At 35.7% G+C, this 16,417-nt stretch overlaps 1 protein-coding gene across 1 annotated transcript in view; it reads right to left on the bottom strand.

Moving 5' to 3' along the window:
* The window catches only part of LOC126471415 (uncharacterized), a 491,821-nt gene that overhangs the window by 59,533 nt on the left and 415,871 nt on the right, over positions 1-16,417 (bottom strand). The window contains exon 14 of the mRNA XM_050099550.1: positions 1,604-1,808. Within this exon, the coding sequence (XP_049955507.1) occupies positions 1,604-1,808 (205 nt within the window). The remainder of the gene's footprint in view (positions 1-1,603; positions 1,809-16,417) is intronic.

The following is a 16,417-nucleotide window of genomic DNA, read 5'->3' as shown; positions in this document are numbered from 1 at the left end:
ATCTTGTGATATGAAATGATCAATTATCCTTACGTACACAGCCTTTTCAGTAATTTTTGCAAACACTGGTGGCATAGAAATAGGTCTAAAATTATCTACATTATCTCTTTCTCCCTTTTTATAAAGTGGCTTTACTACTGAGTGCTGTAATCACTCAGGAAACTGACCGTTCCTAAAGGAAAAATTACAAATATGGCTAAATACAGGGCTAATATGTACAGCACAGTACTTTAATATTCTGCTAGACACTCCATCATAACCATGAGAATCCTTAGTCTTCAGCGATTTAATTATTGACTCAACTCCCTCTTGTCTCTATCACAGAGGAGAATTTCAGACATCAATCTTGGAAAGGCATTTGCCAAGAAAGTTATATGATTTCCTGTAGAAAGTAAATTTTTATTTAATTCACCAGCAATGCTCAGAAATGTTTATTGGGTGGATGAACCCTCTGATATTAAGCAAATGATTTGTAAGTGTTACTCTTGTAGAGAAATAAGGCTGCACCCCATCCACTTTTTTACCATGATCATTTCCAAATAAGCCATAGTAATGTATTCATATTACTTGGTAGGGCTCTTTCAGATGTCAGTGTATTTGGTCAAGGTACACATATACCCAAATACCCACATGGTAGTAATATGGTGTCCAAAACTATCACTGATGCTATTACATAGGCCTTATCAAAGATATTCACAATTGAATAGTTGCCAAACACAATTGTCTGAAACAATGGCTTACAATTCATTTCCCATCAATTCAAACACTGTCCCTTTAAAATATGCACCTTTTCAACCTCTGATGCAATGATGGGGCAGAATGAATAACCAGAACATTCAAAGCACAGACAGAAAAAAATTAATGCTGTAGCTCTAATCCTTCTTCACATTCCTATAGAGTCACATTAATCACTAAAAAATGTTCAATGGAGTTGTTAGGTGACTATCAGTAAAGGATAATGCTGACATTACTGATGCCACAGGGTCCAATGATGTACATGTCAGTATCATTCAGATGCAGCTGTCTGGGCCACATTATTCAGAAGGTGGATGGGACGCATAGTAACAACCATACAGATGTCACATGGGGGACAAATGCACCAATTTCCTTGGCTAAGGATAGTTTTCAATGCTAGCAGAATCTGCTCTGCTCATAATGATTCAATTAGCTATTACCACAACCACCACCAGAGGATGATAAGCCAGCTAGCTACCATGCTTCTGCCACAACTCCCAACAGTGGGTAGGCCTACCAAAAGTGTAGGGCCATCATCACTGCTTCCTCATCCCCTCCCAGTACAAACCAGGGAGTTTGATACAATAAAATCAACTATTTCAGATTAAATGTACATGAAAATGCTGGTAACTATTAACTTTTTGTAAAATACATGGAGAAGTGAAATACAGTTGTTTTAAAGTACACTTACTTTCTCAGCCAAAATGAAATCTTTCAATAAATCAGTGTGGGGAATAATACTGTCCAAGTAAACAGTACTACTTCAGTTATTCATACAGTGTATTTGGTATTAAAAAACTATGAAACATCTGAATTTAATATCTAATTTTTGCTCCATGATTTGCTAACTGCTATTAATTTTTCTTACCAGTTCTGAATGTGCCAATTTTCCCAACTGCAGCACTAGTAACTTGCTTCATTTCTTCTCCTGTCACAGCCATTGATTGCTTTGACCGAGAACTGTCTGTTGCACAAATAGTGCCTCTTCCATCAGATTTACTCCTTTCTCTTCCTAACACCACCCTAGCCTCTTCTTGCACTGGCGACTTTTTGCGATCTTCCTTAATGCGAACCTGAAAGTGATAACAAAAATTCTTATCTCCAATGGCTTTCTAGTGAACATCTCTGTACCTAATGGAAAAATAAAGTAATTGTGATGATAAAACATTACTGAGTTCTTGTTGATATTTCACACATTTAATGTGAACATATGAAAACCACTATGTGTAATTGAGAGATTCATTGAATACATTTTATCTCCATAGAAGCCATTCTTTATTTGAAAGATTCCATCAGCTTTTTGGATTACATCTGCAATTTTATGTGGATATACTTTGAGGAGAGACATTTTGTTTCCTCAGAAATTTAATCTAACTTTTGCAGTATGACTTTCTTTGTCTGAACCACTCTATCTGTATATCATTCCTACATTGATATGTAGGAAATAGGTACTGGAACAGTAAAGCTGTGAAGTAAGCCATTGCAAATGCCTCGGTATTTCAGTCAATAAGAACATTCTTAAGGATTTCTACTCAAGTCCTAGTTTGGCATGCAGTTTTAAACTGACAGGAAATTTTGCTACCAATATTTATGACTAACAATAAAGGTAAAGTGATTACGAACTCAAGCAACATCACAAGATATTAACAAATTTTCCATAAACCGTTGATACTCATGTTTATGAATACTAAAGTGTAAAAAAATAAAGCCCTAATTTTAAAGTACAGCTATGTGTTACAATACGAAGATCTTTAAAAAGCTGTGAGCATATATACAACAGCGTGTTCTTAATTCACACATATTCAACAATTCATTCAAAAGATATTTATTTGCTGTTCTTTCTATACGTTTCCTTGTCACATATATAACCCAGAATTATATGAACATGGTCAAAGAGATCACTCAATCTTACAATTTTACATATATTTACATACAGGAACAGATGCTTACTCTTTTACTTAAATAACCCAAAGAAAGTCACTGGTAAGGCGACATCTGTACTGTATTTTGTTGATGTATTCCACTTCCAAGAAAAATCTCTCTTTTACCAGGATCTACTGGACACTGTGTGTGTGTGTGTGTGTGGACTGAGAACTGGTTCCTTATTTTCTTATCATGCACACATAATATAATCATGATGAATGCACAAAATAAATAATTTCAATCTATGGTGACAGGTGTGATATATGTAAGCTAAGACATTTTGAGTTTGTTGTGTAGCTAATAATGATATGTAGCAGGAAGCCTACAAGCTTGCAGGAACAGTGAAAGAGAGGAATAAGTTTGAAAAATATGCTGAATACAAAGTCCTGAACACAGATAAGAAAAGAGCCATGCTGAATGTGTGTGGGGACCTGCATGAATGGACAGAAGTTCTGCTGTCAGAGAAATACAGTATTCTACCAAATTACACACATTCTTTCTACTCATATGTAATAACCCAAACAGAAACATATTTTACACTTTTTGAATAAATAATTTTTAAAAACAGAAGACCATTTGTGCAGTGCTCTGTATTTCATATATACCTGCATCTCAAATTACAAACAAATCTAACCTTCATACATGAGACTACATTTTAGTTTCCTCAGAAACAGTTTTAGCATAATTAAAATTGGAAACAAAAACTATTAACATATCAAAAGATAAAATATAATTTTTTTAAAAGAGATACCAGTATTATAAAACAGGAAAATGCCAAATTTTCATGCTTCCCCTGTTCACAATTTTTCAAAGGCTAAATGAAATATAATTGGCCATGTGTTCAGTACAAAAGGTAATTAATAGATTCTTCCTGTGTGGGAAATCAAATGTCCTTAATCACACATTTGTCATGAAACACTGATGAGTTGTCACATGTTTTTTTCTGCAGTCAATAAAAACACTAACATATATTTCATACTATTGAAGCAAATCATAGTAGATAAGATGGCCATAACAGAAATAGCACTACGTGGCACAGAATCCAACTGGGGAAGTATATAAGCATATATTTAAATTCATAAAGTATGAGGAGGCAACCAGTCAGTTATAGTGGATCAATACAAGGAGCACAGTAACACATAACAGAAAACAGAATTGACACTAGCTTACAGCAATAGTACACACATTCACATACATGACCACACAGACACTCAAATGCATACTCTCTGTGTGTGTGTGTGTGTGTGTGTGTGTGTGTGTGTGTGTGTGTGTGGGTCTAGTATTGCTGGAAAAAGAGCTGGTCCTTGAGAGCTATTGTGAATGCTGTTTTCTGTTATGTGTTACTGTGGTCTACACATTGATCTGCTACAGGTGAATGGTTGCCTTTCCTGTATCTTATGTATCGCTCCATTCAGGAGTTAAAATTATTGTTATACATTTTTAAATTCAGTTTTGCAGTGCAACATAGTTTGATGCATATCCCAACATGGAATTACTTACGGTAAAAGCAAGGCTTTATTACAGTTCTTTTAGATTTTTTGACTCAGAAAATTTTTCACACTTAAGGTTTGTCTTAAGTTATGATTAAAATTGATGTATGTGATGGAAACATTATTCAATAGTGTCAGTTTCCACATAAAGGCAAAAATAGCATTTTATCCATGAGCAAATACAGCTTAGGCTGTAAATAATATGTGTTTGACATGTTCAATTCAGCTGCCTTTCTTGTTTATTTTTTCTGTTTATGTGTGTAATATGTCTGTGATGTCATCCCTCCCTTCTCTCTCTCTCTCTCTCTCTCTCTCTCTCTCTCTCTCTCTCTCTCTCTCTCTCACACCCACCCACCCACCCACCCACCCACACCCACCCACACACACCCACACACACACACACACACACACACACACACACACACACACACACACACACACACAAACAGTATTTCTTGTAGCAAAGGAAATTACATATGGCAATAGTTTTATTATCAGTCATCTTATCTCATTCTTCAATGTTTGGCCTAAGACCAGTTCACAATTGAGACTACATGAAAATACTGAGATGACATTAAGAATGGATTATGCATTGAAAGTTGTTTTTCTTTGTCCAATGTTATTCTAATACAGTATCAATTAATAAAAATGACATGTGCTAACATCTCTTATTCTATTCATATGAAAGCCCAAGAAGCTAACATACCTTCCGAGACAGAGGATGTGATGTATTAGTAAGCCAGGAAGATAGAGTGATAATCACAGAAGGGACCCATGTAACTGTATAACCTTGTCCAGTAGCCTGAAAATTATGGAATTTAGCCACCTAGTTCAATATAATAACCAGGGGCATCTAAAAAGACAGTTTCTGCTCATGTGTGGAAGACAAGTTTCCAGATTTTAATTTTATTTTCTCACCCTAAGATTCTTCACATAAGAACCAACTAACCCTGCAACAGAATGTATCTTAGTGTGCTGTGTTTCTCAACATGTGTTTTTCTTTCCTTTTCAGTGTTAACTGATCATTGCATGTTTTACACGTATTTGTCTGTTGTATGGCTGTGAAATTAATAAAAACATGATATAATATATGTTACATATTATTTAACAAATAATTGTTAAAAATTTAATAATTAGACCTTGTAATACTGCACATGTAAAAAAGTGTAATTGCAAAGAACAAATAGAGTTAGACAATAAAACTCAGTAAATGACTGCCAAAAATAATAAATTTTTGAAGAGAAAGAAAAACAAATACAAAGATAAATGAAGAAGTATTAGTGATGTTTGCCTGATCAAACAAGAAAATGTATGAGAAGACAAACCTGCATCCTGAGTGATAAAAAGAATAGTTGAATAACACATGGAGCAGGACTGAGAAAGTGAATTGATACTTTCCAAATAATTCAATGACAACCAAAATTGCTGTAATGTAGAATTTGAATAGTTTTGGAGTGATTTATTTCACAGATACAGACAGCAGTAATTAATACACTGACACAGTATTCATGATGTAATAAAACAAAGTACTCTCTGGAAAAAGGTTAATCTGAATACTATAGTGCATATAGAGGCATTTACGCAACCATTCTTCACATACTCCATATGCAAATGGAAGGGTTTAGAAGCCCTAATAAGTGGTGAAATGAAAAGTAGCATCTACTGTGCATTTCACAGTAGTTTGAAGAATGTAGACACACATAGGTGTGGATGTAGACCACAATTCATCATGAGGAATGATGCCTCTGGGTGAGAGTGACCCTTTCCTTCTTCTAAACTGAAAATTTTCTGACTCAGCCAATCACAGGTGAACCTATGGTTTAATGTAAAATCAGGGCTATGGCATAATTTAATTTTTCACAAAATAATTACTAGGCACCAAAGGCATGTCAACTATCAAACAATATCCAAAGATTAATTAGGATTCAGTACACAATTTTTTGGATTTGTAATCTGATGTTTATCCACCCAGTCATCGGTCAGATATAGTAAGGAAATTTTATAACTTTACGATTAAAATGCATACACTAAATATGGCAATAAAAGTTCTAATGGAATGTAAATAATTTAGGAGAAAAGGAGACCACTTACCGACAGAAGAATTGAGTCATAGACACACAAAAAGAAAGCAAGGTTTTTATTTTTCTCGTGTGTCTGTTGCCAACTCAGCACTTCCATTATTCAGTAAGTTGTCTCCTTCACTCCTTAATTACTTACAATGCGTAAACTAAAGTATATTTTTGTTACAGAATGTCAAAGGAACAGATTGCTTTTGGAGATTGAGCTTTTGTAGATGAAGGTGCTGTCATTCAAGAATACACCTACTTGTTGCCATTTGAGGAAAATGGAGTTGGCTGCATGTCTCAAAATCACATACCACTAAAAGTAATGATTTTCAGAAGTAAGTTGACAGCTCTTATTATCACACATTCCATAATCATATCATTATAACTTCTAGTTTATCTACTGATTCAGATACACTGTGTCAAAATGTTATTTCACTTGTGGTAAGCAATAAATATCTCTATAAGAGTTACAGTTTCTATTTTATTATTTTTTGCTAACACTTAAATTTATTATAATTTATTCCATAAAAGTGTTATCAGTGTTAGGGGCCCTTTGAGGAAACAGGGCTACTTGAGTCATATCAAAATAACTGGTTAGTGGGCAGACTAGTACCTCATCAGCTATCCTGTCAATCACCTTTTCTGACACATATGACAAGTAACTTTGGTGTTAGTCATGATGTGTCTTCAGCCTAGTTGCAAACAATAATGGGAGACCTGCATCAGTGGGAACAATTGTATCTCTAAAATCAATTGGTGATGGGAAAATTTTAGAAGTATAAATGTTATTACTCAAAGATACATGATTCATCTGGTAGATCTTGTGGAGAGGAACTGTAGAAACAAGAGAGAGAGAGAGGGAGAGAGAGAGAGAGAGAGAGAGAGAGAGAGAGAGAGAGTCTTTTTACAAGGGAGAAACTGCAATAAGACAAAAGGCTGCATTGTGAAAATAAGTGCAAAAATACTGTATGAGCTAGTGCACAGAAAAACAGGAAGTAAGACAAACTAAGTATAGAGTTGTGTCTCTGGATAAAAAATATAGATTCTTTGGCACCACAGCTTACAGCTCAGAAACAGAATGACATCTTTTTTTTATAAGGTAATGAGCACTAATTATTATAAAATATTCAAATTACTGGTTTCATTTCAGCATATCATTGCTATCAGTGGATGTGATTTGAATATTCACAAGAAATTAAAAAGTTTTATCCCTAAGCTAAACAAAATACTTTTGTGTATATAAATGCTGATATGTACAATACTATAAACAATTCCCCCCCCCATCCCCCCCCCCCCCCCAGCCGGTGTGGCCCTGCGGTTCTAGGCGCTTCAGTCTGGAACCGCGTGACTGCTACGGTCGCAGGTTCGAATCCTGCCTCGGGCATGGATGTGTGTGATGTCCTTAGGTTAGTTAGGTTTAAGTAGTTCTAAGTTCTAGGGGACTGATGACCACAGGTGTTAAGTCTCATAGTGCTCAGAGCCATTTTTGGTGTTTATCATACTGTTCAGTGCATGTATTTACATTTTGATAAAATTATGTTCCTAATTAGTGACTGTGATTTATACAGAATTATTTGCATTATTTTTGAATGAAACACTTCTTGTACATATGTAGATAACACCTGCCAATGCCAGTAATTTGCCAAAACAGACAATTTAAACATTTTATAATAATTAATGACTGTGGCTTAATAAAAACAGTTTCACTGAAGTAGGCATTGGGTTAGACAGCTTCGAAGTGACACTATGTCAACTTTTAGAAAAATAATGAGGAGCAAAGTGAAGATACAGAGAAAGGAAAGAATGCATAATTACTGATTGCAAAATGATGCAGTTCCATTAAAAGCATCAACAAAATAGTTCTCAAAACATGACAAAAATTACAACACACATTGCTATCTTTTTGTCTGGAGTACAGTACAGAAAATGTGGAAGAGGTAAGAATCAGCTGTGGTAATCAGAAAGGAATAGAGAAAAGCAATGTTACTTGAGGAAACAGTTATTAGGTACAAAGAAAAAAGGCAATAAATCATCCCAAATGAAACATTCTTATTATCATCTGACAGTGTTTTTATTATCTGGTGTACAAATGATACAACTAACAACTGAGCAGATAGGGGAGTTTAGATGGGCTGTTTAGATATACAACAGCAGATAAGTAATCCGTTGATTCTGAGAACGTCTGCTGATTCTGTGGTAGCACCATTGAGTTAGATGTTTGAGATGTGTAACATTTGTAAAGCAAATGCCGAAAATTACTGCAAAAGGTAAAATGTGTGAGTACTATTCCATAAGGAAAATAACCCAAAAGCAGTAACTTTTCCTTTTATACACAAAATTCTGTATTTACAGATGGTCAATGTTAATATATTTAGGTGACATTCTACTACGTAACATTAGCAAAACTTTCACTGTTTACATATGACTTATACTGAAGCCTTATAAATAATTAGCATAATTGTTATTATAATTCTCTGATTTATTCTACATCCTATAGATAGATTTGCATTACAGATACATAATACTAAAAATTAAAAAAAAAAAAGAAACTTCTGACTACCTGCCTCCTGCTCCTCAACCTTTTACATGTTTTCAACAATGATGCAAAATATTTAGAAAAATTCAATGTATCTTAATAATGTCTTACATACTGTGATCTAGTAGACACAATTTCCATTGGCCTCAATCCTTCCATTGACCTCCTTTCATTTTTAACTACAAAAGAAAGAATTCAAAATATCAGGATGCTATGCTTATTTATATTGGATGAACTTTGATGTATCATTCCATACAAAGACAACGATTTTATCCACATATTTCAAAGTTTTGATTCCATCATTTTTTTAGATCTTTCCCAAATCTCATTTAAACATAAAATATTCTTCTTGTGCTTTGGTATATTCTATTGCCAATCATTTAGTGATTTTAGCCATTTGAGAATTCATTTAGATCTAGAGTGAAGATGAACTTAATTAAACTATTCTCCTTTGAAATCTCTTATGATATTAAGTGTAATATGATATGAAACAATTCTCAGATAATATTTAAGAATTTCCCCACATGTTTTTGGTCCTCATACTGCCTAATATACTGTCCGTCTCCATAGCTGAGTGGTAAGTGTGGCAGAATTCAATGCGAGGGACCAAGGTTCGATTCCCAGCCGGATCAGAGATTTTCTCCACTGGTAGACTAGGTGTTGTGTTGACTTCATCATTTCATCCCCATCAACATACAAGGTTACAAGGTGACTAAACAGACTTGCACCCAAAGGGAGTTTCTAGCCACGTGTACCTAATATATTGATGTTTATGTACCAGTCTTCATTCACATCTATTTACCCAGCATTGGCAGAGTGCTTCCTGCAGCCTTGGATATTACTGACAGATTTCAAACAAACTACAGAGGTACAATATCATGTGATAAATGTTATGTTGCTAGTGTGTATTCCATGAAATGGGTTGTAGGTCATCAATTGAAATAGCATTGGTATCTTGCAGTAAGTTATTTGCACTCATGTTGTGCATATCTGTCATGGATCAGGCAGTGATCTGTTACAGTACATAAAGAAATGTTTCTCAACCTTCAGCTTATGGGTGTCAGTATTTTGTAAAAAGTGCATTTTGTGGATCTTCTTTTGCTGTTGTGATCAATGTATAACATTCAGAAGATACATAATGTTTGTAAATAATTTTTGTGAAACCTATAGAGTGTCTTGTACAACTGGTATGAAAATGAGAATAAGCTACTGTTTTAATCAAGTGCTAACTGACAGGCTACAAAAAATGATCTTACTTTCAGACTGAAGCATATGGCTGCAAATTATAAGTGATAGATAAAAGAGTTCTGCTGCATTAAGATTTCTGTAAAAGACACAAAGTCACAGCACAAATGCTGTCAAAGCTATTGCAACTGAAAATTTTTCAATATTCACTGGCTGATGTACAGTTGGCTTCTGTTATGAGTGTAATCTGTAATTCTTTGAGTGAATACATGATGACATATCAGATGAAAAATATTGCAAAAATAAAAGATTGAAATTCTTTATCGAGAAACAAAAGATAGAGGTAGCAGCTTTATAATTCTGTTAACATTTTCATTAAATTTTCTGGAATCATTCATTCAGTGAGCCCACTTTTGTTCTTGTTTTATATAAATGAGTTACCATTATGTATTTAACAAGCTGAAGTAGTTCTCATTGTTAATGTTTTAAGTACTGTGAACATTTAACAGAATTTGAATTGACTATCATCTCCTACCAACAAGCTGAACTGTTGCACAACTAAATGAAGTGATCAATATGAATAATAAAATCACCCACCCCACCTCTAGAGGTGTGGCAACCATCTCATTATTGTAATAACTACAAATAGAAGATATAAGGGTAGTGAAGTCAGGTTCATTTACAATGCATAAATTTACTATATAAGATGTCAGACCCCCCCATGAACAATGGACCTTGCCGTTGGTGGGGAGGCTTGCGTGCCTCAGCGATACAGATAGCCGTACCATAGGTGCAACCACAACGGAGGGGTATCTGTTGAGAGGCCAGACAAACGTGTGGTTCCTGAAGAGGGGCAGCAGCCTTTTCAGTAGTTGCAAGGGCAACAGTCTGGATGATTGACTGATCTGGCCTTGTAACAATAACCAAAACGGCCTTGCTGTACTGGTACTGCGAACGGCTGAAAGCAAGAGGAAACTACAGCCGTAATTTTTCCCAAGGGCATGCAGCTTTACTGTATGATTAAATGATGATGGCGTCCTCTTGGGTAAAATATTCCGGAGGTAAAATAGTCCCCCATTCGGATCTCCGGGCGGGGACTACTCAAGAGGATGTCGTTATCAGGAGAAAGAAAACTGGCGTTCTACGGATCGGAGCGTGGAATGTCAGATCCCTTAATCAGGCAGGTCGGTTAGAAAATTTAAAAAGGGAAATGGATAGGTTAAAGTTAGATATAGTGGGAAATAGTGAAGTTCGGTGGCAGGAGGAACAAGACTTCTGGTCAGGTGACTACAGGGTTATAAACACAAAATCAAATAGGGGTAATGCAGGAGTAGGTTTAATAATGAATAGGAAAATAGGAATGTGGGTAAGCTACTACAAACAGCATAGTGAACACATTATTGTGGCCAAGATAGATACGAAGCCCACACCTACTACAGTAGTACAAGTTTATATGCCAACTAGCTCTGCAGATGACGAAGAAATTGAAGAAATGTATGATGAAATAAAAGAAATTATTCAGATAGTGAAGGGAGACGAAAATTTAATAGTCATGGGTGACTGGAATTCGAGTGTAGGAAAAGGGAGAGAAGGAAACGTAGTAGGTGAATATAGATTGGGGCTAAGAAATGAAACAGGAAGCCACCTGGTAGAATTTTGCACAGAGCACAACATAATCATAGCTAACACTTGGTTTAAGAACCATGAAAGAAGGTTGTATACATGGAAGAACCCTGGAGATACTAAAAGGTATCAGATAGATTATATAATGGTAAGACAGAGATTTAGGAACCAGGTTTTAAATTGTAAGACATTTCCAGGGGCAGATGTGGACTCTGACCACAATCTATTGGTTATGACCTGTAGATTAAAACTGAAGAAACTGCAAAAAGATGGGAATTTAAGGAGATGGGACCTGGATAAACTGAAACAACCAGAGGTTGTACAGAGTTTCAGGGAGAGCATAAGAGAACAATTGACAGGAGTGGGGGAAAGAAATACAGTAAAAGAAGAATGGGTAGCTTTGAGGGATGAAGTAGTGAAGGCAGCAGAGGATCAAGTAGGTAAAAAGACGAGGACTAGTAGATATCCTTGGGTAACAGAAGAAATATTGAATTTAATTGATGAAAGGAGACAATATAAAAATGCAGTAAATGAAGCAGGCAAAAAGGAATACAAACGTCTCAAAAATGAGATCGACAGGAAGTGCAAAATGGCTAAGCAGGGATGGCTAGCGCACAAATGTAAGGATGTAGAGACTTATCTCGCTAGGGGTAAGATAGATACTGCCTACAGGAAAATTAAAGAGAACTTTGGAGATAAGAGAACGATTTGTATGAATATCAAGAGCTCAGATGGAAACCCAGTTCTAAGCAAAGAAGGGAAAGCAGAAAGGTGGAAGGAGTATATAGAGGGTCTACACAAGGGCAATGTACTTGAGGACAATATTATGGAAATGGAAGAGGATGTAGATGAAGATGAAATGTGAGATACGATACTGCGTGAAGAGTTTGACAGAGCTCTGAAAGACATGAGTCAAAACAAGGCCCCGGGAGTAGACAACATTCCATTGGAACTACTGACAGCCTTGGGAGAGCCAGTCCTGACAAAACTCTACCATCTGGTGAGCAAGATGTATGAAACAGGCGAAATACGCTCAGACTTCAAGAAGAATATAATAATTCCAATCCCAAAGAAAGCAGGTGTTGACAGATGTGAAAATTACCGAACAATCAGTTTAATAAGCCACAGCTGCAAAATACTAACACGAATTCTTTACAGACGAATGGAAAAACTAGTAGAAGCCGACCTCGGGGAAGATCAGTTTGGATTCCATAGAAACAATGGAACACGTGAGGCAATACTGACCTTACGACTTATCTTAGAAGAAAGATTAAGGAAAGGCAAACCAACGTTTCTAGCATTTGTAGACTTAGAGAAAGCTTTTGACAATGTTGACTGGAATACTCTCTTTCAAACTCTAAAGGTGGCAGGGGCAAAATACAGGGAGCGGCAGGCTATTCACAATTTGTACAGAAACCAGATGGCAGTTATAAGAGTCGAGGGACATGAAAGGGAAGCTGTGGTTTGGAAGGGAGTAAGACAGGGTTGTAGTCTCTCCCCGATGTTATTCAATCTGTATATTGAGCAAGCAGTATAGGAAACAAAAGAAAAATTCAGAGTAGGTATTAAAATCCATGGAGAAGAAATAAAAACTTTGAGGTTCGCCGATGACATTGTAATTCTGTCAGAGACAGCAAAGGACTTGGAAGAGCAGTTGAATGGAATGAACAGTGTCTTGAAAGGAGGATATAAGATGAACATCAACAAAAGCAAAACGAGGATAATGGAATGTAGTCGAATTAAGTTGGGTGATGCTGAGGGAATAAGATTGGGAAATGAGACACTTAAAGTAGTAAAGGAGTTTTGCTATTTGGGGAGCAAAATAACTGATGATGGTCGAAGTAGAGAGGGTATAAAATGTAGACTGGCAATGGCAAGGAAAGCGTTTCTGAAGAAGAGAAATTTGTTTACATCGAGTATAGATTTAAGTGTCAGAAAGTTGTTTATGAAAGTATTTGTATGGAGTGTAGCCATGTATGGAAGTGAAACATGGACGATAACTAGTCTGGACAAGAAGAGAATAGAAGCTTTCGAAATGTGGTGCTACAGAAGAATGCTGAAGATAAGGTGTGTAGATCATGTAACTAATGAGGAGGTATTGAATAGGATTGGGGAGAAGAGAAGTTTGTAGCACAACTTGACCAGAAGAAGGGATCGGTTGGTAGGACATGTTCTGAGGCATCAAGGGATCACCAATTTAGTATTGGAGGGCAGCTTGGAGGGTAAAAATCGTAGAGGGAGACCAAGAGATGAATACACTAAGCAGATTCAGAAGGATGTAGGCTGCAGTAGGTACTGGGAGATGAAGAGGCTTGCACAGGATAGAGTAGCATGGAGAGCTGCATCAAACCAGTCTCAGGACTGAAGACCACAACAACAACAACAAGATGTCAGACCTGAAAACTGAGAAACAGTATATGAAAATTGTGGTGCACATACAAAATGAAATCATTTATGTAACATATTTCATTATTATTGTTGCACTGTTCATGCTATACATAACAGAGTTGTAAATAAAATAAAAATAGTATGGAATACAAATTACAAAAGAAACTGAAAATATATTGTGAACATTACAGTAAATGATATGTGTAGTCTTCTCCACAAAATAAAAAGTAAAGAATATTTTAAGCTCATAAGGAAACAAAGATTTACTTTATTAGAAAAGAAACAGCTGAAAGATTTACAGCCGTCCAAAAACAAAAGGAGAGACAGAAATGGACAGAAGTTAAAAGTGTCCACAGAAGTGGAGAAATGGATGCAGATGCATGAGACCATAGTAGACAGATTAACTGCAGTAAACAAAACAGAAGTAGTGAGTGAAACTGAAAAAAATCATAGGATAAACCAAACTATTGTGTGCACTGAGACAACAAGGTCATTAGTTTCAAATGTAATAAAAGAGCTGAAAGTCAAACTTTCATTTGACATACATTACGCTACAACATAAATCAATAAACATACAGTAGTAACCTATTTAACAAACTTGGTAAATACTTCAACAAAAGAGAGAGATTTTTTACAGCTTTCTGAAATAGGAGTACACTAAAACCAATTTTTATGCATGAAAGCAGATGTGAATTAAGAAACTAAAGGGCAATATCAGCTGATTCCTCATTTACTACCATGAAATAACTAAAGAAAAGAATTGTGAGTCAAAAATGTATGGGACTAAAGCCATCACAATATTTAGGGAAGAAAAACAGCAACAGACAACAAACATACGATGGTGTTATGGAACTGTCTAAAGCATTTCATTATGTTAATTATTTCTTGTTGATGTAGTATGGGATATGATGAAAGTGTCTATCTATCATGAAGTCATGCAAAATAAATAAGTATGGAAATCATGCATAAATGGTGGGAGAATGTGATCAACCACACATTGAACCTGTTAACAGTAGAACATGGTGTGCTACAAGATTTGGTACTCAGTTAAATATTGTTTTGTCTTTCCACAACATATAAATCAGAAGGTTAATCTGAAAATGAAGTTTCTCATTACGACATGCTTGTATAAAATTTTCTTCGTCTTTTTGCTGCGTCAAATTACACAGCTGCAAAGCCAAGAGTCACCTAGCCATACAGTGTGCATTGTCATCAACCTGTCAGGCAGAAATCTTGATTAAGAAACTCTTTTCTCCTTGAGGAGATTTGTATATAGATTCTAAGCCAAATACCCATTGTGTATATTATTAACGGAGTTCAAATGGTAATGTTACATTTCTCACAGTATATCACCAATTAGGTAAGACTTGGAGCATAATACATTTTGGCAGTAATAAAGCTTCCAAAGTCAAACACCAGTAGATTAGGTAGGAAAGGGCTCTGTTGGAGAGATGAAGATTTAATAATGCTGCCAACTAACAATAATAGCTCAGAATGTCATGGAAAAGTGATTTTGATGTTCAAACACAATATACACACATGCCTGAAATGTGATCCTACGTTCTCAAATTGTGCAGCTGTTAAAGAATTCTGGTCTACTTAATTATGTCATGAAGATAACATCTGAGCTCCTAAAGTTGCTATTGGCCTTCCCACCTTTAGGGTAGCCAAATATATGACCAAATTCATGAGACCTATGGCTGATCATTGCAAACATCATGGTCCACATCAAAAACCCTCACAGGTTTAGTGAGGTAATCAAGCAAGTCAGAGTTGGACCAAATGATATTATGGTCAGATTTGATATGGTCTCCCTGTTTAGTAAAGTCCATATGGAAGAAACACTTTGACAGCCATTTACTTTTTGTATGACAGAAAATTTTATGAAATGACTGATGAAATGGACACAGGTTCTTCACTATCATCAGCAGTGGCTAATTTCTTTACTAAGCATTTAGACGAATGTGCCTTAAATCTGGTACCCCTTCACCTGTCTTCATTATATCATTAGTGTTGAGATGAACATAGAAAGAAAGTTGCCATTTTTAGATGATTTAATAAAACATATACAAGATGAACATCTAGACCAGTCTGTTATATCACATGCCTATGCACACTTACTTTTATCTCAGTGTTCAGAGCTTCAAAACCCAGCCCAGAAGAGACCAGTTATAATACATTATTATACAGAGCTACAACTGTTTCTGAGAAGCAACACTTGAGTTCCAAACATGTGAAGCATTTGTTTTTAAAAAACAGTTACAGGGATATAAATACTAAGCTTTTACTCTCCTAGAAACAAAAATACAAAGATGCTCAACAATCACAAAATGAACAACTTCCTGCAGTTCTTTCTTTCTGTGGGGCTACACATAGGGTCCTAATATGACAAGCACAAGATTTATTTTCTGACTGCACAAGAAGGTTTCAGAAATGTCGAGTTAAAGGCAAATATTGTCTTCATGCTCTGA

The sequence above is a fragment of the Schistocerca serialis genome, chromosome 3, assembly GCF_023864345.2.
Source record: "Schistocerca serialis cubense isolate TAMUIC-IGC-003099 chromosome 3, iqSchSeri2.2, whole genome shotgun sequence".
NCBI classification, from domain to species: Eukaryota; Metazoa; Arthropoda; class Insecta; order Orthoptera; family Acrididae; genus Schistocerca; species Schistocerca serialis.
This window is presented reverse-complemented; position numbering and strand designations above follow the sequence as displayed.